At 41.2% G+C, this 27137-nt stretch overlaps 1 protein-coding gene across 2 annotated transcripts in view; it reads left to right on the forward strand.

The window, feature by feature from the left end:
- The window catches only part of LOC126267457 (uncharacterized), a 395985-nt gene that overhangs the window by 170787 nt on the left and 198061 nt on the right, over positions 1–27137 (forward strand). For both annotated transcript variants that reach the window (XM_049972726.1, XM_049972727.1), the window contains exon 11: positions 9892–10105. In XM_049972726.1, coding sequence (XP_049828683.1) covers positions 9892–10105 — 214 coding nt within the window. The remainder of the gene's footprint in view (positions 1–9891; positions 10106–27137) is intronic.

The following is a 27137-nucleotide window of genomic DNA, read 5'->3' on the forward strand; positions in this document are numbered from 1 at the left end:
AAGCAGCTTCTCAGCCCTTAGGTCCATCCCAAAACCTGACACCTGAATTCATCTCTATCCTCACACCAGCAATCTCACATACTCCTACCTTTTACCTGTTCTTCAGATTCCACAAATCCAACCTCACAGGTCTCCCTACTGATTATACCATTGTGGCTGGGTACAACACTTTGACAGAAACAACATCTGCCTTTGTTGACCGACACCACTAAACGACTGTCTTTAACTCCTATCCTACATGCAAGACACTGCTTACTTTATTCACTGCCTCTCCACAATTCCTGTCCTGTTACCACCAGAGTTCCTGTAGGTCACTGTGAAAGTGATGTTCCTGCACACCAACTGTGGGGCAGCGAGTAAGTTACTTCACTGGTTTAAAGTTTGGATGCCATCTTTAATCACGTGAGCCTGGCAATTAATTTGGTGGTCAGCCAGAAAGCAAGGGGAAACATACTGACCTTAGTTTCCAGTCTGCACGGCCACATTCAAATCCAGCCCTCTGACAGAAAAGTGTCTGTTTCCCATTTCTTCGCGGGATCAGGACTATGACTCAAGTAAAAGTTTAAAGTTCCAATCAGGATTTAATTTAATTAAAGTTTTTCACAAACAACACTTAAAATTGTGTTATGTTCAATTGAAAACAAGTCTTTCTAACCTAACAGCACCTTTAGCTGTTCAGAGGCGACCTCTATGGTAACTTCCTACCAGACTGATTTTCGCACTGACTAACATCCCTCAATTGAAAGTTCACAATAAATGTTCAAAAATTAATACTTGACATAAAAGTGAAAATAAATTCACCGCTTGCCACGTGGAATTGAATTTCACATGGACGGCACACTAACAATTATTTTACCTAATTCTAAACGATCCAGGATGGAGTACAGTCCTTGTGAGTTCACTATCCATTTTCACTGCCAAATACGCGCTTGTCACAGCTTGGCTCTGACGTCATCAGAGGCAGACCGCGACCAGACGTTCAACTGGCATGGACCTTGCAGTGTCTGAGAGTGAAGTGAACCTTCCCACTGCTTCAGGGGCTGTATTTATAAGGTGCCGGTGCGGACTGCTGAGAAAAAATCTTTGTCTCTGTCTATTTGCATATGGTGGCAGTCCACAAACAGCCACTATCTCTGGCACATAATCTTTAATAATATAGTTACCAATTACTTCAGAAACTTCTTAGTTTTTGCTGGTATGCAGATAAGCAGTTTGAAAGCACGTAGACAGTTTCATCTCACTAGAATGAAAGCTTTGCTAAATAGAATTTATTTAGTGGAACTAACAGTAGATTGTTGCCTCTGAATCATACCTTTGCTAAGATTTCCATCAGTTGCTATTCATATTACAAGTCTTAAACTTGGTGTAGCTCTATTATTTGATATATTTGATCATCTGGTTTAACAAAAATCCTTCATCATTAAAATTTCAAGTACTTAATCTACAACACTTTGGTATATTTTAGTTACAAAATTAGTTTTTATTTAATTACTCAAAAACTATAAGAGGTAGATTAATGTGGACACTGTTATTATTTTTGGGGTGTACTGAAGCATAAAACAAATTTTCAAATTTCTAAGTCCATTATTTAGCACCTCTGATTTTTCCGAAAAACGTGGATCCTGGCGTTAATTTTTGTTTTATGGTTTTGGAAACAAGCATCGCTTATTTATAACTTCTAACTGCACCTTCTGACCAAATTCTGGCTTCCTAGCATCATTATTTAGCGCCTTTGATTATTCTATTAAAATGGCAGTTTTCCGTAAATGATTAAGTTTAGAACATCAAGACTTGGTTTTTGGAACATTATTACACTAAACTATAATTTAACAAAGTTTTGAATATAAATTTTGATTTGTAATGTCGTACTAAATTGTGGTGCAAGACTTGGGTGCTACATGCAGACGCATTAAGGTGACGTGGCGCTACTAGCAGTGAACTGGGGTAAATCCCGGCACACTCACTTGCCTCTGTATCTCACACATGATACAGTGCTTGGTTTGCTTCACAAAATCCCCATGCACATGGCTTTGTGACCATGGAACACTGCCTTTCACAACATTGTCCTGGTAGCAAGCCCCCCCCCCCCCCCCCCCCCATCTCTTTCCTAACCCTCTTAACCAAACACATCCTGACCCACAATCTACAAACAAATCTGTGGTACTGCCATTGTTACTTGCACCTCACTATTCTGTGCCAACTTATTTACGGGCTAGGTGAGTGCTCACCTTTCCCTTGTATTAGGCATTACATGTACTTCCAGTACATGTGATTCATAATGATAGCTGAACTATGATGTACGAATACAAAACCCAAAACTAATTTTCATCTATACTTCACCTCCTTGTCTAGCATTCACAGCAGAATTAAATACTCTTAAGTTATTAAAGCAGTTCCCACCTACCAAAAAGCAAGAAATTGTGGAAAGTTTACATTTCGTGTACTTTTCATTCAAACTGGTCTACAGCAAGCAGACCCCAAAAGTATATAACATGTAAGAGAACAAGAATACACTATGTATGTGTACAAAGGATAAACATTATGCTAATTTACATTCCATAGACCTCAAATGAAATGGTACTTAGGGATGGAGTAAGTCAAACCATCTTGAACATGTGGTGGTGGTGGTGGTGGTGGTGGTGGTGGTGGTGGTGGTGGTGTTATCTTCAGTCCGAAGACTGGTTTGATGCAGCTGTCCATGTTACCGTACTCTATCTTGCACAAGCCTTTTCATCTCTGAATTACTACTACAAATTACAACATTCTTAAACTGCTTACTGTATTCATCTCCTGGTCTCCCACTGAAACTTTTGCCCCCAAATTTCCCTCCAATACTAAATTGGTGATCCCTTGATATCTCAGAATGTGTCCTATCAACCAATTCTTCTAGTCAGGTCATGCCACAAATTTCTTTTCTCATGAGTTCCATTCAGTAACTCCTCATTAGTTACATGATCTACCACCTAATCTTCAGCATTCTTCTGTAGCACTACATTTCAAAAGCTTCTATTCCCTTCTTGTCGAAACAGTTCATCATCCATGTTTCACTTCCATACATGGCTACACTCTATACAAATACTTTCAGAAAAGACTTCGTGAGACTTAAATCTATATTCATTGTTAACAAATTTCTCTTTTTTTGGAAACACTTTACTTGCCATTTCCAGTCTACATTTTATATCCTCTCTACTTTGGCCATCATCAATTACTTTTACTCTCCAAATAGCAAAACTCATTTAACTCATTTAAGTGTCTCATTTCCTAATCTAATACCCTCAGCATCACCGGACTTAATTCAAATACGTTCCATTATCCTCATTTTGCTTTTGTTGATGTTCATCTTACACCCACCTTTTAAGACACAGTTCATTCTTCTTTGTCCTTCGCTGTATCTGACTGAATTACAATGTCATCGGCAACTTCAAAGTTTTCATTTCTTCTCCCTGAACTTTAATTCCTATTCCAAATTTTTCTTCAGTTTCCTTTATCTCTTGCTCAGTCTACACAATGGAAAAACATTGGGAATGGGGTACAACCCTGTCTCACTCCATTCTTAACCCCTGCTTCCCTTATGTGCACCTCAACTCTTATACTGCCATCTGGTTTCTATACAGGTTTGCAAATAACCTGTTTGCTCCATGTATTTTACCCTTGCTACATACATAATTTCAAAGAGAATATTCTAGCCAACATTATCAAAAGCTTTTCTGTAAGTCTGCAAATGATACAGACATCGGTTTGCCTTTTCTTAAACTACCTTCTAAAGTGTTGTAGGGTCAGTATTACCTCCTGTATTCTTACATTTCTCCAGAATCCAAACTGATCTTCACTGAGGTCAGTTTCTACTAGTCTTTCCATTCTTATGTAAAGAATCCATGTCAGGAATTTGCAACTGCAAGTTATTGAATGATAGTTTGGTGATACACCTGTCAGCACCTGGAATTGGAATTATTACATTACATTGCATTATTTATGAAGTTTGAGAGTATTTCATCTGTCTCATACATCTTGCACACCAATTGGAAGAAATTTGTCACAGCTGGCTCTCCAAAGGTTTTTGATAGTTCTAACAGATTGTTGTTTACTCCTGGGGACCTGTTTTGATGTAGGTCTTTCAGTGCTCTGTCAAATTGTTCTCTCATATTTTCCATCTCACCTTCATCTATGTCCTCTTCCAGTTCTATAATATTGCCTTCAAGTTCTCCTCCCTTGTATGGATTCTCTATATACTCCTTCCACCTTTCAGATTTCCCTTCTTTGCTTAGGAATGGTCTTCCATCTGAGGTCTTGGTATTCATACAGGTATTTCTCTTTCCTCCAAAGGCCTCTTTAAATTTATTGTAGGCTGTCCTATGTTGAACATATTTTCATTTAAAAGGTAAGAACAAACTTTTTACAAAAAATTTACATGTACAATATGCAGACTCCTCACTGTCCAAAAATGCCTTCAAAAGTCCAATGATACTGACTGAACGCCATGTCCTCCTGAGCAGAGAGGCATCACTGGATGCGGACGTGGAGGGGCATGTGGTCAGCACACTGCTCTCCCAGCTATTATTGGTTTTTCTGATCACAGCCACTATTTCTCATCAAGTAGTTCCTCAATTGGCTTAATAAAAGCTGAGTACACCCCACTTCCCAACAGCACTTGACAGACATGGACGGTCACCCATCCCAGTGCTACCAAGCAAAACAGTGCTTAACGTCAGTGATCTTAAGGTAACTGGTATTATTACTGTGGCAGTGCTGTTGGCACAATACATAGTGATGCGCATTTAGGCTATTGTAGTCGTGCATCATGAAAGAGAGAAATAATTTTACATCATCTTGAAGAAGCTTTATAAATGACTTGGAATTCCTAAATGTACTTCGAACAGACATACTCCTTAACAAGATAAAACTTAAAACTAATTTTCACATGAAAAGTACAGGATAGAATAACAATAATATTAAGAACAGGATAGACTGCTACTTGGCACAGAGAGGTGGGCACAATCTAGTTGGTTGCATGTTCCATAAATCGTTTGAATGATTCTACTGTGAAAAGTCAGTTTACAGGATGCATATACATGATTAGTGTTAACGTTAATGTCCTGTTGATAAAACTAAACTTAAACAGTTTTTTATCTTCTTTTGGCTACCAGTTTTTAAATAGAAATTCATCAGTGGAATAGTAGTAGTTGTCTTGCTTTGCTACTGTTGGGTATTTTGTGGTATAGGGCAAATTACCAAAAATTTTTGTTGATGCATATTGAACTCATTTCCAAACCAGTGGCAGCCTCATTAATGTGTAATAAATATCATATTTCCATCGTGTGTTGTATGTATGGACATAACTTTTCATCTCAAATTGTGGTGTATTATTTATGATGAATTTCATTATTGAATTTATATATTGTGATGGTGTGGATAAAATGACTAGCTTCTTCAACAGGCCTCCGTGTGGCCAGATAACAAAGGTGTCGGAGAAGAGCTTCAGAACTTCCACAAACATCTTAACCAGCAGCACAGCAAAATTCATTTTACCGTGGAGATTGAAAAGAACGGGGTATTGCCTTTTCTCGACGTAGAAGTTTATCGTAAGCCAGACGGGAAGCTTGGACACAGAGTTTACAGGAAGCCCACCAACACGGACAGGTACCTGCATGCATCCTCCCACCACCATCCTATGCAAAAGAATTCGGCCCTGCGAACTTTAACTAAGAGAGCCTACAGGATCAGCGATGAATACAACCTGCAAGCTGAACTGCAGAACCTCAGGACCATTTTTGGAGCTAATGGCTATGACATGAGGCTGATACGCAAAACCATGGCGCCGAAGGAGGAGGGCAACAGGGAAATACAGAACGAAGCACAGAACACCGCCGTGCTACCGTATGTACAAGAGGTTACTGAACGTCTGGGCAAAATTCTCCGTCGGGCAGGTATTAAGCCGATTTTTCGTAGCAACAACAAAATAAAAGACATTCTGGGCTCGACAAAAGATACAATAGACAAGTTTCATGCCGCCGGAGTTTATGAAATCGAGTGTGAATGTGGACTGGTGTATGTAGGTGAGACTGGGCGTCCAATAAGCACGAGGCTAACTGAACATGAGAGATATATCCGCCTCAAACAATATAGCAAATCAGCGGTGTCAGAACATCATGAGCAGTGCAGGATGAACATCGAATTTCGAGAGGCCCGAGTACTGGCGAAACAGCCGTTTAGTTTGAGGAGAAAGATTAGAGAGGCTATAGAAATAGCCAAGCGACCCGATAATATGAACAGAGAAGACGGGTACAGACTTCCAGCGTCTTGGCTGCCTGCTGTGACAGCTTTGCGGAAGGACAGCTCGCGCAAAGCAACAGGCGTGCGGTAGGCCACAGCGGAGGATGGTACACAGAGCGCTGACGCGGCCTAGTCGATACTAGGCAGTTAGTAAACAACGCTACGCTGCAGCCGCCGCTAAGTCCCCTATTCGCCGATTTCCACCAATGGCAGGCAGTAAAGGAAACTCCAATGGAAAACGCCTATTTCCGCGAATAACAAGACGCAATGCAAACGCCAATAAAATGAACTCCTAGTACCCTTCCTCCTCATCCTCACATCCAATCACAACACTCTTCCATAGTATATATGTACCCACACTTGCGCTCATTCAGCAGTTAGCAGCACACCCTGAGGAAGGCGTCTTGCAACAGACGCCGAAACGTTGGAATTTTATAAATGACAATGCGGTCTCTAACCCAGAAGAATTTTATTGACAGGGATAGGAGATGTTGGGAGTGGTGGTTACATGAAGTAGTGTAGAGATTCAGGACAAGTTGGGTAAGGGCTAATCTGAATTTCACCTGGTCCTTCTCCAAAACCCAAGCCGCATTCCTGGATGTTGACCTTCATCTTGTTGAAGCTCACATCCACACCTCTGTCCATATCAAATCCACAAACAAACAACAGTACCTTCACTTTGATAGCTGCCATCCATTCCACATCAAATGCTCCCTTCCCTACAGCCTAGGTATTCGTGGCAAATGTATCTGCTCCAGTGACGAATCCCTCAACAATTACACCAATAACCTGACCAGTGCTATCCTCTCCCACAATTATCCTGCAGACCTTGTCCACAAACAGATCTCCTGAGCAATACATTCCTCCCTGTCCAACAACAATGTTCCTACCCTCAGACCACACAGGAGCATCCCCCTTGTCACCCAATATTATCCTGGCCTCGAATACATCAATAAATTACTCCGCCAGGGATATGACTTTCTCAAGTCAACCATTGAAATGAGATCAACTCTTGACAAAATTCTCCCCACACCACCCAGAGTTGCCTTTCGTCGCCCCCCTAACCTACGTAACATCCTTGTTAAACCTTACATTATCCCAGACTACCTTCTCTACCCAGCAGTTCCTACCCCTGTAACCAACCCCACAGCAAAACCTGCCCCATGCATCCCCCCACAACCACCTACTCCAGCCCCGCTACAGGGCCATGTGTGAAACTACACGTCATTTATCAGCTGACATGCCTGCACTGCACAGCCTTTTACATTGGTATGACAACAACTAAACTGGCTGAGCGCATGAACGGACACAGACGAACTGTCTGCCTAGGAGGTGTACAATACCCAGTAGTGAAGCATCCAGCATAATTCTAGGGACCTAGGAACCTGCTACAGCGTATGTGCCTCTGAACTGCGGAGATGGGAACTAGCACTCCAACACATCCTTTCATCCCGCCATCCCCCTGGACTGAACCTACGTTAAACCACCTCACTCCCATTTACTCTTCAGTCTTCTCCTCTTTCCCTTTCCTCTTTAGCCATTCATGCATCTGTTCATCCTACATCTGTATACTATATACCTCTTTACTTCTGTATGCATCCTCTTTGGTTTGAAGCTGAAGCTGGCACAGTACCTACAGTAGAATATCTTTGGCTTCCCTCTGACAACCATGCCTCCATCCTTGCTACCCTCCCTGTTTTCCTTTCCCTGTTGCTTCATAACCTGGATTGTGAGTAACTAAATCCACTTTCCCTTCTTCCCTTTCTTTCCCCTCTCTCCTCCCTGATGAAGGAACATTTATTCCGAAAGCTAGGAAGGTACGTAAATTTTCGGTTGTTTTTTGTGTATCTATCGGCTGTACCAAGCTGAGGTAAGTACTGGGCAGCCCCTCTCACTCTTTGTTAGTATTTGTTTTATAATGTCATCAGTAAACCTCAAAGTTTTTATTTCTTCTCCATGGATTTTAATTCCTATTCCAATTCCAAAGTTTCCTTCTGTTTCCTTTACTGCTTGCTCAATATACAGATCGAACAGCATCAGGGAGAGGCTACAACCTGTCTTACTCCCTTCTCAACCAGTTTCCCTTTCATGCCCCTCAAATCTGTAAACTGCCATCTGGTTTTTGCCAAATTGTAAATAGTCTTTCGCGCCCTGTATTTGACCCCTGCCACCTTCAGAATTTGAAAGAGAGTATTCCAGTCAACATTGTCAAAAGCTTTCTCTAAGTCTACAAATGCTAGAAATGTAGGTTTGCCTTTCCTTAATCTTTCTTCTAAGGTAAGTTGCAGGGTTATTATTGACTCGTGTGTTCCAACATTTCTACAGAATCCAAACTGATCTTCCCCGAGGTCGGCTTCTACCAGTTTTTTCACTTGTCAGTACAGAATTTGTGTTAGTATTTTGCAACTGTGACTTACTAAACAGGTAGTGCAGTAATTTTAACATCTGTCAACCCCTGCCATCTTTGGGATTGGAATTATTATGTTCTTCTTGAAGTCTGAGGGTATTTCGCCTCTCTTGTACATCTTTCTCACCAGATAGAAGAGTTTTGTTATGGCTGGCTGTCCCAAGGCTATTATTAGTTCAAATGGAATGTGGTCTACTCCTGGGGCCTTGTTTTGACTTAGGTCTCAGTGCTCTGTCAAACTTTTCAGTCAGTATCATATCTCCCATTTCATCTTCATCTACTTCCTCTTCCATTTCCATAATATTGCCCTCAAGTACATCACCCTTGTATAGACCCTCTATTTCTTTCATCTTTCTGCCTTCCCTTTTCTGTTTAGAACTGGTTTTCCATCTGAGCTCTTGATATTCATACAAGTTGTTCTTTTTTCTCCAAAGGCTTCTTTATTTTCCTGTTAGCACACTATATTTGCATTAGGAAAGTGACATTTCAAATCCCCAACTGGTCACCAAGATTTAGAGTTTGTGTGGTTTCCCAGAATCCCTAATGCCAAATTTCAAGATGGTTTCTTTGAAAAGATGTTGTCAGTTTTCTTTTCCAGTCTGAGCTCATGCTGTATCTCTCATGACCTCATGATTGATAGAATACTTAACCTTAATTTTTTTCTACCCTTTTTATGAAAGTTAGCATGAGAGAAGTTAATAAGTTACATGGCATTAAGTGTAATCTGTTTTAGGCCATGTTCTTAAAATTTGTTGAAACTGGAAGTTCCATAATGGATTATTACTATGTGTTGTTCATTTCTCATTTTTTGTTAGTGGATGTTAGTAATTGTTTGTTTATTCACCTTTGAAAATTTTTCATGTCATTGGTGTAAATATTTATATATAAACACAGGAGCAGTAATATATGAAATTTCTTGATATTTATACCAATGATGCAGTGTTCTGTATAGTCTCTGAATTACATATGCAAGAACCTGTTTACAGACCATTTGATATAGATTATTTATATCTGCTAGTATTCTCTAGTGTTATGACTTAGCGTGACAGTAATTAGTCAGAACTTTGTTTATTATAGACAATATCCTATGAACCACTGATCAGTTATAAAGCAGCTTGAGTAACATCCCATAATGCTTGCTTAAGATTTAGTTTTTTTATAGCAGAAGTAAGAATTTTACCAGTGACTTTTTCATTATTCTTTTTATGTTTCAGAATTAGAAATCATATGAAAGGACTACTGCAAAGTATACATAATGGGGAAGAATGGGAACAACTTCATCTGATTTCTGAGTTCTTCGATGAGCCTGAAAGAGTTTATAATTGTTTGAGAGATGCTATTCATTATTTGTGTCAGAATAATGGACTGGAGCACCTTCGTAAGATTCTTGATGTATCTTGCAGCTGTGATGAAAGAATCAAAGCAAAGGTGTGAACCTTATGTAATCTTACATGTGTGTATATGAATAAATGAGTAGGAGGGGTAGTGGTGGTAGAGGGGGGGGGGGTAGATGTAAAGCATATGTGAGTGTTCCAGTAGTGCAAACTGTAGGATAAAACAATTGAGGTGAGTTTTTTGTGAATGTATTAAAAAGAAATTTTATATGTTTAAAATGGTAACAAAATAAGCGACTTGCGTTAAAAAAAAGGATCTCAAGGAAATGCTTGATAATCAGTAAGATGAATGATACTTTTCATCAAAAAGTTCAAATTTGATCAATATGTTTCTTTGACATTTATTATTGGCCAAGATGTGAAGTCATACAAGGAATGTTCTCTCTTCATAATATTGATCTGATTTCATTCTTCCAGCTCACTGAATATTAGGTGTACTTTTGTGAAGGAAAAAATAGCATTTGGATCTGGTTGAAGAGAGGGAGTTGATCTTCAAAGTGACTGTACTCAGGTGTTGGCAATTGGGACAGTATCATGGAAATATTAAGGCTTAATAGTGACAGCAGTGAATGGTTGTATAGGTTTTGCATCTCGTATCATATTTGCACCTTCTTTGGACTCACATTGCTTTACACAACTTTTTCCTTTTCCTGGTAATATCAAAACTATTTCATGAGATATGAAAGTATCTAGCCATTATAAATTACTTTGTCGTAGTTATCTGCTATAGAATAAAGAAGTACTTTAATGATCATACAATTCTTATTCTGTCCTATGTAGTCATCACACTAGATTTGCAGAGCATTTTTATATGAGTAAATCTGGGTCATAGGATAACTTTTAACAGACTAGATGCAACCTTGTTTCCGCCCTCTTGCACACAAATCTAAGAAACTTTATTCAGTGTCATCAGTATGCAAGCACAGACTGTTATTGGACAAATGTTAGGTGTATATAATGGGAAGTATGGTTTCAGCAAAATGGATTAAAACTCAATGTCACAAAAACACAATTAGTGCAGTTCAGTGCGAAATCATCATCAGCATCTCCCATAAAAATGGAACATGGCAATCAGGAAATGACTGAAGCAAGTTACATAAAATTTCTAGGTCTAAATCTAGACTTCTTAGCAAACAAACTAAACAACCTAGCTTATGCGATGAATATCTTATCTCGCTCCACACTTACGGACACTGGGAAGATACTTTGAGACTATAACTTGATACAGAATAATTTTCTGGGGAAACTCCACAAACAGCCCAGTGTTATTTACACTTCAAAAAAGAATCATAAGAAACTTGTGTTTACCCCAGAAAAGATCATCATGTTGTCCATTATTTAAAAAAACTAAAAATACTAAACCATTCCTTCTCTGTACATCTACAAAATTTTTATTTGCATGTATAAAAATCAAAACTCACTCAATAAATTTTCATTTCAACCACAATTACAATACTCATCACAGACACAATTTCAGACTTCTCTCTCATGATTTAAAAGTTTATGCTCAAACACCATTGTACATGAGATAAAAATTTACAGTAAATTAAATAACACATTTCAGTTAAATATGGAGTTTGAACCTCTAAAAAGATTGTTATTAAATACACTACAGGAAAAATGTTGTTGCCGAATTGAAGACTTCATGCATGACAGTTTGGGAATTTGAAAAGGAAAGAAACAATAAAGACTATGTATTATATAATAAATTGTTAATACATGTATAATTTGTATTTCAAGTTACAAAATACCATAAGTTTTATATATGTTCTTGTTAAATTGTTCATGTCAAAAAATTCAGAAATGCCTGCATAATATGTTAATTATCATAACTTTATATTTTTTAAAGTAATTTGACATGTCTCCAGTACAAAAATCTTTGATTTGAAACTGTACATTATGAGATGAATAAACTAAATTCTACATTCAGATGGTAGAAAACTTGCCGTGAAAGGCAAAGGTCCTGAGTTTGAGTCTGTCCCTCACAAGGTTTTAATATGCCAGGAAGTTTCAACACACAATAGGTTCAGTATAAATAAATAAAAAAATAAGTTTTGTATAACCCTGGCCAAAGTGAATCACATAATTTTGAAAACATATTTAATCAATCAGGGAAGGCTCTTTAGAATACTCAAGATGCTAGTGTGGAAAAATAATGAAATATCATTTAACAACTGAGCATAACATCCATATTAAAACTATTATGTTAAAAAAACCAATCTTCAGACAGGGAAACCACAAAATGGTCATGTTTGGCAGGCCAGATCTGAATAAGATGGAAAAATAAAGGGCACTTCTGAGTAAATTAATGCCCGATTGTTGTGAGATAGAAACTCGGCTTATAAAGGATGCCTTAGCAAACCAGTAGGCCATAACAGAGGTTATGGTGTAATGGAAGCTGCGAGGCGTCCGCGTGTAAGTACACCACTAATGTGGACAGGCTATGCCCAGTGGACCAGTCGATAACAAATAAGACCCCAGTGCACCATTTCAAATGCTACAAACATCTTGGAAAGCCAAGAGAACACAAGCAAACATGTAAATCAAGCATAATAATCATGAACGTATAAAAATGCTCAGACCAAGACAAAAACTCAACTTGAGCAAGGCCCCAACTCCAACCAAACCCTACGTGTAACAACCAGAAATTTACAACAAATTATTAATGATTAACAGGTTCATATTACAATAAGATATAACAATTTGATGTAATAATCACACACAATCCTCAGTCACATTAACATAAGTGGCTTAGAAGGTAATGGGCAAATCCCGAGGGATAGCACTCAAACAACTAAGATCATATTTGAAACAATAAATTTTAATTTTGCTGAAAGGGTAAATCTTGATGGAGTAATGGAAGCCAATTATGCAAAAGAGCAAAGATTCTTTGGGCAGCAAGTGTTTGGTTACTGTATCTGTAGGCAATTTTAAAGTCGCTATATCAGTCAGGAAAGCAACAACTTCTAATACAAATTGGACTCAATTTCGACCTCAGTGGTCACTAACACATGTGGTGGCTTAGAAAATATGACTACTAATTGCAGATGCAGCTGGTAAATAAGCAGACATGAAACCAGTTGTAATTGAAGGAAATTTTAAAACACACACATATGGAACTCAAATAATGTCAGAGGTACCAAAAGGTACGTTCAGTTGTTGAAACAATGATGAAGAAACACAAGCATCCAGTGCAGTGGGAGCAATTTCACCATGGGAGCAAATGCTACTCTTAAGTAATGAGTATTTGAGAGAGAGTATTCCAGTCAACATTGTCAAAAGCTTTCTCTAAGTCTACAAACATAGGTTTGCCTTTCTTTAATCTTTCTTCTAAGATAAGTCGTAGGGTCAGTATTGCCACATATGTTCCAACATTTCTACGGAATCCAAACTGATCTTCCCCAAGGTCAGCTTCTACTAGTTTTTCCATTCACCTGTAAAGAATTCGCATTAGCATTTTGCAGCTGTGACTTATTAAACTGATAGTTCTGTAATTTTCACATTTGTCAACACCTGTTTTCAACACCTGTTTTCTTTGGGATTGGGATTATTATATTCTTCTTGAAGTCTGAGGCAATTTCGCCTGTCTCATACAGCTTGCTCACCAGATGGTAGAGTTTTGTCAGGACTGGCTCTCCCAAGGCTGTCAGTAGTTCTAATGGAGTGTTGTCTACTCCCGGGTCCTAGTTTCGACTTAGGTCTTTCAGTGCTCTGTCAAACTCTTCACGCAGTATCATATCTCCCATTTCATCTTCATCTACATCCTCTTCCATTTCCATGATATTTTCTTCAAGAACTTCGCCCTTGTATAGACCCTCTATATACTCCTCCCACCTTTCTGCTTTCACTTGTTTGCTTAGAACTGGATTTCCATCTGAGCTCTTGATATTCATACAAATGGTTCTTCCTCCAAAGGTCTCTTTAATTTTCCTGTAGGCAGTATCTATCTTACAGCCAGTGAGATAAGCCTCTACATCCTTACATTTGTCCTCTAGCCATCCCTGCTTAGCCATTTTGCGCTTCCTGTCGATCTCATTTTTGAGACGTTATTCATTTTTGCCTGCCTCATTCACTGCATTTTTGTATTTTCTCCTTTCATCAATTAAATTCAGTATCTCTTCTGTTACCCAAGGGTTTCTACTAGTTTTCGTCTTTTTACCTACTTGATCCTCTGCTGCCATCACTATTTCAATCTTCAAAGCTACCCATTCTTCTTCTACTGTATTTCTTTCCCCCATTCCTGTCAATTGTTCCCTTATGCTCTCCCTGAAACTCTGTACATCCTCTGGTTCTTTCAGTTTACCCATGTCCCATCACCTTAAATTCCCACCTTTTGCAGTCTCTTCAGTTTTAATTTACAGTTCATAACCAATAGATTGTGGTCAGAGTCCACATCTCCCCCTGGAAATGTCTTACAATTTAAAACCTGGTTCCTAAATCTCTGTCTTACTATTATCTAATCTATCTGAAACCTTTTAGTATCTCCAGGGTTCTTCCATGTATACAACCTTCTTTCATGATTCTTGAACCAAGTGTTAGCTATGATTAAGTTATGCTCTGTCCAAAATTCTACCATGCGGTTTCCTCTTTCATTTCTTAGGCCCAATCCATATTCACCTGCTACATTTCCTTCTGTCCCTTTTCCTACTGTCGAATTCCAGTCACCCATGACTATTGAATTTTTGTCTCCCTTCAATACCTGAATAATTTGTTTTTTATCTCCTCATACATTTCATCAATTTCTTCATAATCTGCAGAGCTAGTTCACATATAAACTTGTACTACTGTAGTAGGTGTGGGCTTCGTGTCTACCTTGGCCAGAATAATCCATTCACTATGCTGTTTGTAGTAGCTTACCCGCATTCCTATTTTCCTATTGATTATTAGACCTACTCCTGCATTACCCCTATTTGATTTTGTATTTCTAACCCTGTATTCACCTGACCAAAAGTCTTGTTCCTCCTGCCAGCGAACTTCACTAATTCCCACTATATCTAACTTTAACCTATCCATTACCCTTTTTAAATTTTATAACCTACCTTCCCGATTAAGGGATCTGATATTCCACGCTCCGATCCGTAGAACGGACATCCTCCTGAGTAGTCCCCGCCTGGAGATCTGAATGAGGGACTACTTTACCTCCAGAATATTTTACCCAAGAGGACACCATCATCATTTAATCATACATTAAAGCTGCGTGCCCTCGGGAAAAATTACGTCTTAGTGTTCCCTTGCTTTCAGCCGTTTGCAGTACCAACACAACAAGGCCGTTTTGGTTAGCGTTACAAGGCCAGATCAGTCAGTCATCCAGACTGTTTCCCCTGCAACTACTGAAAAGGCTGCTGCCATTCTTCAGGAACCACACGTTTGTCTGGCCTCTCAACAGATACCGCTCCGTTGTGGTTGCACCTACGGTACAGCTATCTGTGTCGTTGAGGCACGCAAGCCTCCCCACCAAAGGCAAGGTCCATGGTTCATTGGGGGGAGGGGGGGGGGCTGAGACCTTGAAAGACCATAATTAGCCTCCACACCTTATACAAAAGCAGACCCTACCTCTCATCATGCTCTGAAACAAGGGGTGTCTTACCCACTACCATTCCCGTGCCTTCAACAGTGGTATTCTACCACCCAACAAACCTACACAAATTCCGGATCTGGAAACTTTGAACGTACAGTAGTAGCTTTGTTTACATATAGTTGCCACTAGGCCTAATTTTTGTAAACATGTTTTACCTCTTCTTTTCGGTAATCTAACTCATTGTCACTAAAGTAAGTTTGTTTACATAAGAGTGAGACTAGATCTAACTGTTCGTAAACATGTTTTCTTGTTTTTCTATAATTTAATTTGACTTACTCTCGCTAAAGTAAGATTTTTACCAAGAGTGAAAAGTGCCTAACGTGCCGTAGAATTGTTAGCTCCAGGGTTTGGTGTGATGGGTACAGTAGTTTTTTCCATTGGGGTGACTGTAGCGGTGTGGGTAATGGGGAAGTGGATCAGACTCATCAGTGGTTCTGTAGAATATGCAGTAGTGATAGGAAAATAGTGGAACAGGAGGGGAAAATTGCTGCCCTTCAGGCACAGTTACAGCAAGCTAGGGAAGATCTGAACAGGTTAAGGAGGGAGAAGGGTAAAAAGAGGTGGGAAGTGGCAACAGGTAACAGGAGTAGCAGACCTAGAACTTTGTCAGAAACTTTGTGGTGAATGTGAAGAATAAGTTTAGCTACATCATTTTTCTTAATGAGCACTCACACAGAATTCCACTGAATGGCTGCCTTGTGCCTAAAAATCCTGGAGGTACTCCTACTTATAGCCTCGGTTCAATGAGGAACAATTATTATTCTGACTAGATCATTTCTATAAGTTTGTAGGGAGCTTAATAAAGTTATTTTATGAACTTTGTCACATGTCCTTTTCTCCAACTCTAAGAACAGTGCTTGTAAGTCCTAAGAGAGTTACATACTAGTGTCTTTCCCCCACTTGGGTGAAAGGGGATGGCCCCATTCTTGCAGGCAAAGGGTGCCCTTATAGGAAAACACGTTTTAAGCTAAGGAGCCTTTGCCAGCATGTCAGGAAGCTTCCCAATGACCATATACATGCATTTTGATACACTAGTGCATAATTCAAGCTCACATTAGCTCATTGAATCAGCTCCATACAAGAAAAAGGGAGAGAGAGAGAGAGAGAGAGAGAGAGAATGGCAATGAGCATTTGGCATCAATGGGCAGGAGGCTCCATCTGGGGAAATTTGGCCATCAGGTGGCAAGTCTTATTTCAGTCAATGCTACATTGGGCAACTTGCACACCAGTGATGAGGATGAAATGATGATGAGGACAACACAACACCCAGTCTCCGAGTGGAGAAAATCTCCGATCTACCCAGGAATTCAACCCAGGCCCACTTTCATGGAAGGTGAGCACGTTACCACCCAGCTAAGCAGGTGGACAGCTCCATACGATATTCAGTAAATGCTTACTACTGCATCATCTTTTTTAAGTTGCAATAATGTGTGCTTACATTATCTCATGAAGTAATTATTCAACAATTACCACCAACAAAGTGGAATGGAGTGTGTGTAATGCACCATCTGGCGGAACTCAAGATCTAACTCAAAACGACAAGAGATTATACTGTACCAATGTTGTGATGCCATGCAAAATTGCTTGAGCAGACAAATCGACCACTACAGCAATAATTATGTACAGTTTTTGTATTGACAGTCGATGTTATGACTGTTGAGCACTATCCGACACCAGAAGATTTCAGCAGTAGTTAAGCGCCTAGCAAACACTTGAAGCCCAGCTTGTACAGTAGTTGCACTCTTAGACAACAAATTGAGGACAAATCAACCCTTTCGTGATAACAACTGCAACGATAATAAACACTGATGAAACGGCAGACTTAAATGCTAGATAATTACAAACATCATTTTCGCTGTCTTCCCCCCCCCCCCCCCCCCACCCCCCTGCGGGTTTGGGTGTTAGAGTAGGCCCAAGGTATTCCTTCCTGTTGTAAGAGGTGACCGAAAGAAATCTCACACCTTTCGGTCTTTTTTATGTGATGATGTCCTGTCAGGTTTGACCTCAATTTTTCCAAATTTTCCCGAAGAGTGAGCCAACTGGGGAAGGGCACCTTACATGGTGCATCGTGTACATAATGTGCTGAGACCTCTCACATCCTTCATCAACATGCATCTGCACTTGCACTCATTCTCCAGCTGTTGGGCGAGGTCACCCTCCTGCATGTTTTTTCCTCCATTCCCTGTGCAGTATCGTTTTCTGCGCTGATGATGATAATGGACCTGTTGGCTTGGTTGCACCTGATATCCAGCATGGTAGCCAGTCCGGCATGGTGAGGCCGCCATGTAACCTGTTGGTTGTAGCACACTGACCTTACTGGGATCACTCTGCTGATGTTAACTCACCATGTATGCCAAGGAGTAGATGGTCATCACCCTGGGTCATCGAGATGCCCAGCAATGGCAATCCTCCCATGTGGCCTTTGCTGTGGTTGGGTGGCTCCCATGGGGAGAGGCCCTGGTTGGAGTGGGTGGCATCAGGGCAGATGACACATAACGAAGCATATTACATCATCTCTTGCTGGTGGTCAAAGACCAGCAACCTCTAAACATTCAAGTCCTGAATTCAAAACACAGAAGTATGTCCCCAAATCATTCCCCTCCCTGGCCACACCATGGGAGGAACGTCAGGCTAAGGTTGGAAGTGGCTCTCATTCACCCTTGTACCTTGTATGATGGAGAATCTTTCATGATGATGATGAAGCCTTAGTTTTTTTGTTGAGCATTTAGAGGACAAGTTTGGAGAAGTGGAGGGCCTGTCCAAAATGAGATGTGGGTCAGTCTTGATCAAAACGGGATCCTCTGCTCAGTCACAGGCATTACTCATGTGTGACAAGTTGGGGGATGTTTCTGTTACATCACACCCCATAAGAGCTTAAACATGATGCAGGGCATTATATTCCACAGGGACATTCTTTCACAGTCTGACAATAAGCTGCGCGCCAGCTTAGAGCTCCAAGGTGTTCATTTCATCCGGCGTGTCCATAGGGGTCTGAGGGATAATCAGGTTGCCACCAGTGCCTTCATCTTGGCCTTCAATGGTGACACATTGCCCATGAAGGTCAAGGTGGTGGTCTACCACTGTGATGTCAAGCCATATATCCCTCTGCCGATGTGGTGCTTTAAGTGCTGGAAGTTCGGCCATATGTCTTCCCACTGTACTTACAGCATAACATGTCGAGATTATGGGCATCCTTCACATCCCAATACTCCACGTGTACTGCCTTTCATCTGTGTCAACTGCAGAGAGCCTCATTCCCCTCACTCACCAGACTGCAGGATTTTACAGCAAGAAAGGAAAATCGTAGAATATAAGACCCAGGACTGACTAACCTACACTGAGACGAAGAGGAAATTTGAGCACCCCCATCCTGTGGCTATGACCTCTTTTGCTGCCGCTATAAGAACAGTTGTAGCACCACGAATTCCAACCAGCTTTCAGAGCTGGAAGACTACAGCTGCCCGCTTGATTGTCAGGGGAACTTCTCTCCCTGTTGCTCCCGCATCACCTATCTCACGAGCACTGGTCCCCCAACCATCAGGGCACCACTCCCCACTTCTCAACTGGAGAAGCCTAAGTCTTCTTTGGCTCCTCTCACTAGGAAGAGGTTCCTTGGGTTATTCCCTTCCCAGGTTTCTGCTAGTGGGAAAGATGACACCTGTCAGTGCCCAAAAGCAACTGCTTGTAGGGCTTCACGATCATTCTGAGTCAGTAAGCCGTTCCAGCCAGAGGAACCCAAAGAGCAGCAAGAGAAACCCAAAAAGAAATCCCCCAAGACCAAGGGAATTGTGGTGGCACGCACACCACCGCTACATACAAGCTCTGTGTCTGAGGATGGGGCGGAGATTCTGGCGTCTGCCGACGACCTATATCTCGCCGGACCTTCAGACTCAATGGATATAGACTGCTCAGGAAATAAGTCGGTGGCAGCAGGTGACCCTGAGGCGTAAATCACCTCATTGAATGTTCCATGCCTTCCCAGCCTCACTATCACATTATCCTCCAGTTAAATTGCAGCGGTTTTTTCCACCATGGCAGTTGTTAAGCTTTACACCTGCTTTCTGCAATGTCCTCCACGAAACCTCATTTCCAGCAATGCAGACCCCTGCCCTTCACTGCTGCAGGGAATAATGCAAGAACCGTAGCAAATATAATAGTGTGTCAGGTGGAGTTTTTGTCTATGTCCTGAACTTGGTATGTAGTGAGCCTGTGTCCCTTCAAACCCCTCTGAAAGCTGTGGCTGCCAGAATACGGACGAAACAGGAAATAATTGTCTGCAACGTATATCTTCCTCCAGATGGTGCAGTATCCCTGAAAGAATTGGCTGCACTGATTGCTCAACTCCCCAACTCGTTCCTACTTTTGAGAGATTTTAATGTTCATAACCCCTTGTGGGGTGGCACCGTGCTTACCGGCTGAGGTAGAGATGTCGAAAATTTCAGTTCGACCTCTGCCTCTTAAATACTGGGGCTGCCACACATTTCAGTATGGCTCATGGTAGTTACTCGGTCATTGATTTATCACTTTGCAGCCCAGGACTTGTCCCATCTATCCACTGGAGAGTACGTGACAACCTGTGTGATAGTGACCACTTCCCCATCTTCCTATCACTCCACCGGTACCATGCCCTCGGACGCCTACTCAGATGGTCTTTTAAGAAGGCAAACTGGGAAGCCTTCACCTGTGCTGTCACCATTGCATCTCCCCCATCTGCCATCAATGTTGTGGTTGAGCAAGTAACTACAATGACAGTTTCTGCAGCGGAAAATTCGATCCCTCATTCGTTGGGGTGCCCCTGGCGAATGATGGTACCTTGGTGGTCACTGGAAGTCGCTAAAGCAATTAAAGAGCATCGGAGAGCTCTACAGCAACATAAGCAGCAGCCTTCCCTAAAGTAGCTAATAGCCTTCAAATGGCTCCATGCCCGCGTTCGCCAGCTTATCAAAAGACGGAAACAACAGTGTTGGGAGAGGTATGTCTCGACCACTGGGTGCCACATGTCACCTTCCCAAGTCTGGATGAATATCAGACATGGTTTTTGGTACCAGACCCCAACAGGTTTCCCTGGTGTTACCATCAATGCCATGTTATTTACCAACACAAACACGATAGGCGAGCACTATGCTGAGCACTATGTTCGAGCCTCTGCTTCGGAGAATTGCCCACCAGTCTTTTGCATTTTCAAATGGCAGATGGAAGGGAATTCACTACACACCACAGTGAACTCTATAACACTTCATTTACAGAATGGGAGCTCCACAGTGCCCTTGCACATGCCCCAACACAGCTCCTGGGCCAGATCGGATCCACAGTCAGATGCCTGAACATCTCTCCTCTGACTACAAGCGACATCTCCTCATCATCTTCAACTGGATCTGGTGTGATGACATCTTTCCATCACAGTGGCAGAAGAGCACCATCATACCAGTGCTCAAACCTGGCAAAAACCCACTTGATGTGGACAGCTATCAGCCCATCAGCCTGACCAACTTTCTTTGTAAATTGCTAGAATGTATGTTGTGTCAGCGGTTAGGTTGGGTCCTGGAGTCATGTGACCTCCTGGCTCCATGCCAGAGTGGTTTCCACCAGAGTCGCTCTACCACTAATAACCTTGTGTCTCTCGAGTCTGCCATCTGAACAGCATTTTCCAGATCCCAACACTTTGTTGCTGTCTTTTTGATTTACGAAAAGCATATGACGCCACCTGGCAACATCATATCTTTGCCCTATTATACTAGTGGGGTCTCCAAGGCCCGCTCCCAATTTTTATCCAAAATTTCCTGTCACTTTGTACTTTCCATGTCCAAGTTGGTGGATCCCATAGTTCCTTCCATATCCAGGAGAACGGGACCCCACAGGGCTCTGTATTGAGTGTATCTCTATTTTTAGTAGCTATTAACGGTCTAGCAGGAGCTGTGGGGCCATCTGTCGCATTTTCTCTGTATGCAGACAACTTATGTGTTTCATACTGCTCCACCAGTATTCATGTTACTGAGCGGCACCTACAGGGAGCCACCCATAAGGCACAGTCATGGGCTCTAGCCCACAGTTTCCAGTTGTGAGCGACAAAGTCTTGTGTTTTGCACTTCTGTCAGCATCATACCATTCATCTGGGAACAGAACTTTACCTTAATGATGATCCACTCACCATAGTGGAGACATACCGATTCTTAGAACTGGTTTTCGATGCCCGATTGACTTGGCTTTGTCACTTTCGTCAGCTCAAGTGGAAGTGCTGGCAGCACCTCAATGCCTCAATGCCTGTTGCTGCCTCAGCAACACCAACTGCGGTGCAGTTTATGGGAGTCTGGTTTATGGTTCGGCGTCACCCTCAGTGTTGCACTTACTTGACCCAGCACACCACTATGGTATTCGACTAGTGATGGGAGCTTTTAGCTTGAGTCTGGTGTCCAGCATCCTAGTGGAGGCTGGGGCCCCTCCACTGAAGGTTTGGCATGCACAACTGCTTGCCGGTTACGTTGCACACATTTGTCGTTTTCCTGTGGTACCAATTTACTGTCTGCTTTACCCACCCACGGCAGTTCATCTCCCGCATCAGCAGTCCAGGTCAGAGCTTACAAATCCAATTTGCATCTGATGCCTTTACCCCACCTATACTTGAGGTCCATTCACGTACACCTCCATGGTGTATACTTAGGCCGTGGCTTCACCTGGACCTATCTCATGGCCCTAAGGATTTAGTTAACCCTGCGGCTCTCCGCTGGCACTTCCTGTCAAGTCTTGACATGTACCGAGGCCATGAAGTGGCTTACATTGATGGCTGATGGTCCCGTCGGCTATGTGTATGTCCATGGGGGACATATTGAACAGCATTCCTTGCCCAATAGCTGTAGTGGTTTCACTGCAGAGCTGGTTTCTATATCTCAGGTTCTTGAGCACAACAGTTCATGCCCTGGGGAGTCATTTCTTCTGTGTACTGACTCCTTGAGTAGTCTGCAAGCTATCAATGACTGCTACCCTCATCATCCTTTGGTAGCGACCATCCAGGAGTCCATCTATGCCCTGGAATGGTCCAATCATTCAGTGGTGGTTGTGTGGACCCCAGGTCATGTCGGAATCCCAGGCAATGAACTTGCCAACAGCCTGGCCAAGCAGGCTAAGCGTAAACTGCTTATGGGGATTGACTTCTCTGCAACTGACCTGCGTTCAGTACTACGCCGACAGGCTTTGGGAGATGGAATGGCATAACAGTATGCACAAGAAATTGTGTGTCACTAAGGAGACTGTGAATGAGTGTAAGTCTTTCATGCAGGCCTCTTGCAGGGAATCAGTTGTCCTATGCCGGCTCCCCATTGGCCATACGTGGCTAACACATGGTTACCTCCTCCATCGAGAGGACACATCTCAGTGTCGCTGTGCCTCACAAATGACAGTCGTCCATCTCTTGCTGGACTGCCCACTTTTAGCTGCTCTGCAGCGGACTTTAAACTTTCCTGGCAACCTACCTTCAGTGTTTTGTGACAATGTCTTAACAGCAGCTTTCATTTTACGTTTTATTCTGAGGGCGGGTTTTATCATTTGATCTAAGTTTTAGCACATGTCCTTTGTCTCTCTGTGTCCTCCACCCTAGTGCTTTTAGGGTGGAGGTTTTAATGTGTTGCAGAGTGGCTGGCCTCTCCTTTTTATTCTCATGGTCTGCCAGCCATGGTAATCTGCTCACTGGTTTTGATCTCTTCTGGATGTTTCTTGTGTGTCTCTCTGGTTTACTTGTCTGGTTTTGTCTGTTTTAGTGTTTGTTACCTTTCCTTCATTCTTGCAGTTTTTGCTTTCTTTCCATTTTTTGTTGTACATTTCGTTTGTTTTATTCTCCCCCTTGTAGCATTGTTTTATTCAGAACAAGGGACCAATGAGCAAGCAGTTTGGTACCTTCCCCTCTCTTTTAAGCCAACCAACCTTTTTACTGTACGCAAAATTTGATGTCGTACAGCAATGCTACTACACCACAAATAGATACACCAAAATATCCAAATGACATTGACAATCACTATCTACCAGCAGTGATGAGACTAGCAGAATACAGTGACAACACACGTTATCTCCCTATCGTCCAAAACAAGACACCACAATTATTTCCGTATGATACCTGTTTATTTTATGTCCAGCTAAATCATAAATCCAGCTTGCAATTGTCCTGACAAGCAACAACCTCCTTCCAATGCAGAACAATCTCTCTGAAAATGCCTCATAATCTTCTAATAACTATTAAAATTCATCTCAAATATAAAGTGAGTCTAAAGACCAAGTCATATTAAACTTTTATTACAGAATAAAGATAACTGAAGCGATAATTATATTTCTTGCTGTGTAGTCTAACATTGTTACATAAATAAAGGTATGTAACCTACTCCATAGATTAACCACTACACCTCTGTGAGTATGATCGCCGACTTTTCATAACAACTTCAAATAACTTCAATATAAGAAAATTTCTTTATTTGGGCTAGGTCTCTAAATACAGATTCAAATCTCATAAGTGATCGAGTGCCAGCAAATACTACACCCCTCACCCCAAAGAAATGGAAATTCAATGGAAAAAAAGTAAAATTAAAACCTAGTTGCCATGACCACTTTTGCCTTAATCTTAATTAACAATTCATACAAAACTGAGTCTTTTCAGCGGTTAGTACAAAACAACTCGCAAAAGTTCCCTACATTAAATCAGGCCAATTGTCACTTCTACTAACCAAGTTTTTTGTTTAGTTATGTGTTTCTTGTAAATGGTTCCTTTCTATTCCCATTGTTTACCAACTCAACGTACTGGTGCGATCTCTCATATCAAGGTGAAACAGTTCGAATATACCCGTTCCAAATCAAGATCCACTGTATTATCATGGCATCCAAACAACCAACAATTTGTTCAAGGCTTTTCCTTCTTGATACACACCAGTCACTACCAAACAACTCCCAAAAACACTCAATTACTTCTGGGCAAGCTGCAACCACTCATCATACAACACAGACAGTATCGGGTTCTACCGATTCCCTAAAAATCATCAAATGCAAATCTCTGTCTCTAACATGACTCTCGCCATATATATCACAGCAAAATAACTACTACTTCCTCCCAACTGTCCACAGGATGACAACCGATCAACCACCCAAAAACACAATTTCTTGAAAACAGTGTCTAATCCACGACTACTTCAAAATCCTGGAGCCCACATATATTCCATAGCTCAGCCTTGGGAGGAAAACTACAGTTGCAGCTACATCTATCAACAGGTGCCTAGATGACAAGGTGCCACACTGTGTCCATAAACTGCACAAAATACTACATTGGCTTCACCAGCCAAACTCCTTCAACTCTCCCAAGCCTTAAACAGCAGTTGTGGTGCCTCTATACAACATGCATTGGGTCAGTACTACATCCAGCCTAGACCTACCACAAGATTAACTTTATCGGTAAGCGGTCTACTGAGAAACTAACAATTTTCCTATGTCATTCAATGGTAACCATTTACATGAACATAAACACACATTGCCACGCCAACTTTTGACAGTTAAATTATTATTCCTTTTGGTCATCAGGTAATGTCAATAGTGGCCAGCTGTGTCGTGTCGCTGATGCAGCATTTCTGGAATCAATGATGGCAAGTTGTTACATCACTGATGCCATGCCCTTTTGCCACTTGTTTCTCTGTGGCACACTAGAGTCATCTATTACATATTTTATTGCCTTTTAATACATCATACATATATGATTATTGTATTCACCAGGTGTTATTGGCCATATACCAGATTGGATGCTCAGCAACTGTAATGACAGACAAAATCTGTGCTTTTGACATAGCACATGACACCACCTCAATGTCACACTGCAGCCTGTCCATCCCTGGTGAACATTTCTAGTAATAACCAATAACACCAGTCAGTATTTATTCTTTATATGGCGCAGAGCTAGTGCTAAGAACAGTAGTTGGAACTTATGTTGTTGTTGTTGGTGGTGGTGGTGGTGGTGGTGGTGGTGGTGTGGTCTTCAGTCCTGAGCCTGGTTTAATGCTGCTCTCCATGTTAATCCATCTTGTGAAAGCTTCTTCATCTCCCAGTACTTACTGCAACTTATATCCTTCTGAATCTGCTTAGTGTATTCATCTCTTGATCTCCCTCTATGATTTTTACCCTCCACACTGCCCTCCAATACTAAATTGGTGATCCCTTGATGCCTCAGAATATGCCCTACCAACCTATCACTTCTTCTACTCAAGTTGTGCCACAAATTTCTCTTCTCCCCAATTCTGTTCAATACCTCCTCATTAGTTATGTGATCTACCCATCTAACCTTCAGCATTCTTCTGTAGCACCACATTTCAAAAGCTTCTATTCTCTTCTTGACTGAACTATTTATCATCCATGTTTCACTTCCATACATGGCTACACTCCATACAAATACTTTCAGAAACGACTTCCTGACACTTATATCAATACTCAATGTTGACAAATTTTCTCTTCTTCAGAAACGCTTTCCTTGCAATTGCCAGTCTACATTTTTTATCAATTCTACTTCGACCATCGTCAGTTACTTTGCTCCCCAAATAGCAAAACTCCTTTACTACGTTAAGTGTCTCATTTCCTAATTTAATTCCTGCAGCATCACCCAATGTAATTTGACTACATTCCATTATCCTCATTTTACTTTTGTTGATGTTCATCTTATATCCTCCATTCAAGACACTGTCCATTCTGTTCAACTGCTCTTCCAGAACCTTTGCAGTCTGACAGAATTACAATGTCATTGGCAAACCTCAAAGTTTTTATTTCTTCTCCATGGATTTTAGTTCCTACTCTGAATTTTTCTTTTGTTTCATTCACTGCTTGCTCAATATACAGATTGACTAACATTGAGGATAGGCTACAAACCTGTCTCGCTCCCTTCCCAACCACTGCTTCTCTTTCATGTTCCTTGACTCTTATAACTGCCATCTGGTTTTTGTACAAATTGTAAATAGCCTTTTGCTCCCTGTATTTTACTCCGGCCACCTTCAGAATTTGAAATAGAGTATTCCAGTGAATATTTTCAAAAGCTTTCTCTAAATCTACTGATGCTAGTACGTAGGTTTGCATTTCCTTAATCTTTCTTCTAAGATACCTATTTTCTGAGATAAGTCATAGGGTCAGTACTGCCTCACATGTTCCAACATTTCAATGGAATCCAAACTGATCATCCCCAGGGTTGGCTTCTACCAGTTTTTCCATTTGTTTGTTCAGAATTTGTGTTAGTATTTTGCAGCTGTTACTTATTAAACTGATAGTTCGGTAATATTACGGTATATTGATAATTTTTTCTTATGGACCGTCTGACAGCAACTGAATAAAACACCATTTTAGTGCCATATGCGTTTTGCCTTTATTTTCTGCAAGTCATCATCAGTGGCAGGTTGCATGGACAATTTCTTACATATTACGCTCCTGTTGCACTTTTGGTGGTGTTGTTCTTATGAACGCCAATTTGCGTTTTTTTCCACATTCC

Source organism: Schistocerca gregaria, chromosome 4, assembly GCF_023897955.1.
Source record: "Schistocerca gregaria isolate iqSchGreg1 chromosome 4, iqSchGreg1.2, whole genome shotgun sequence".
NCBI lineage: Eukaryota > Metazoa > Arthropoda > Insecta > Orthoptera > Acrididae > Schistocerca > Schistocerca gregaria.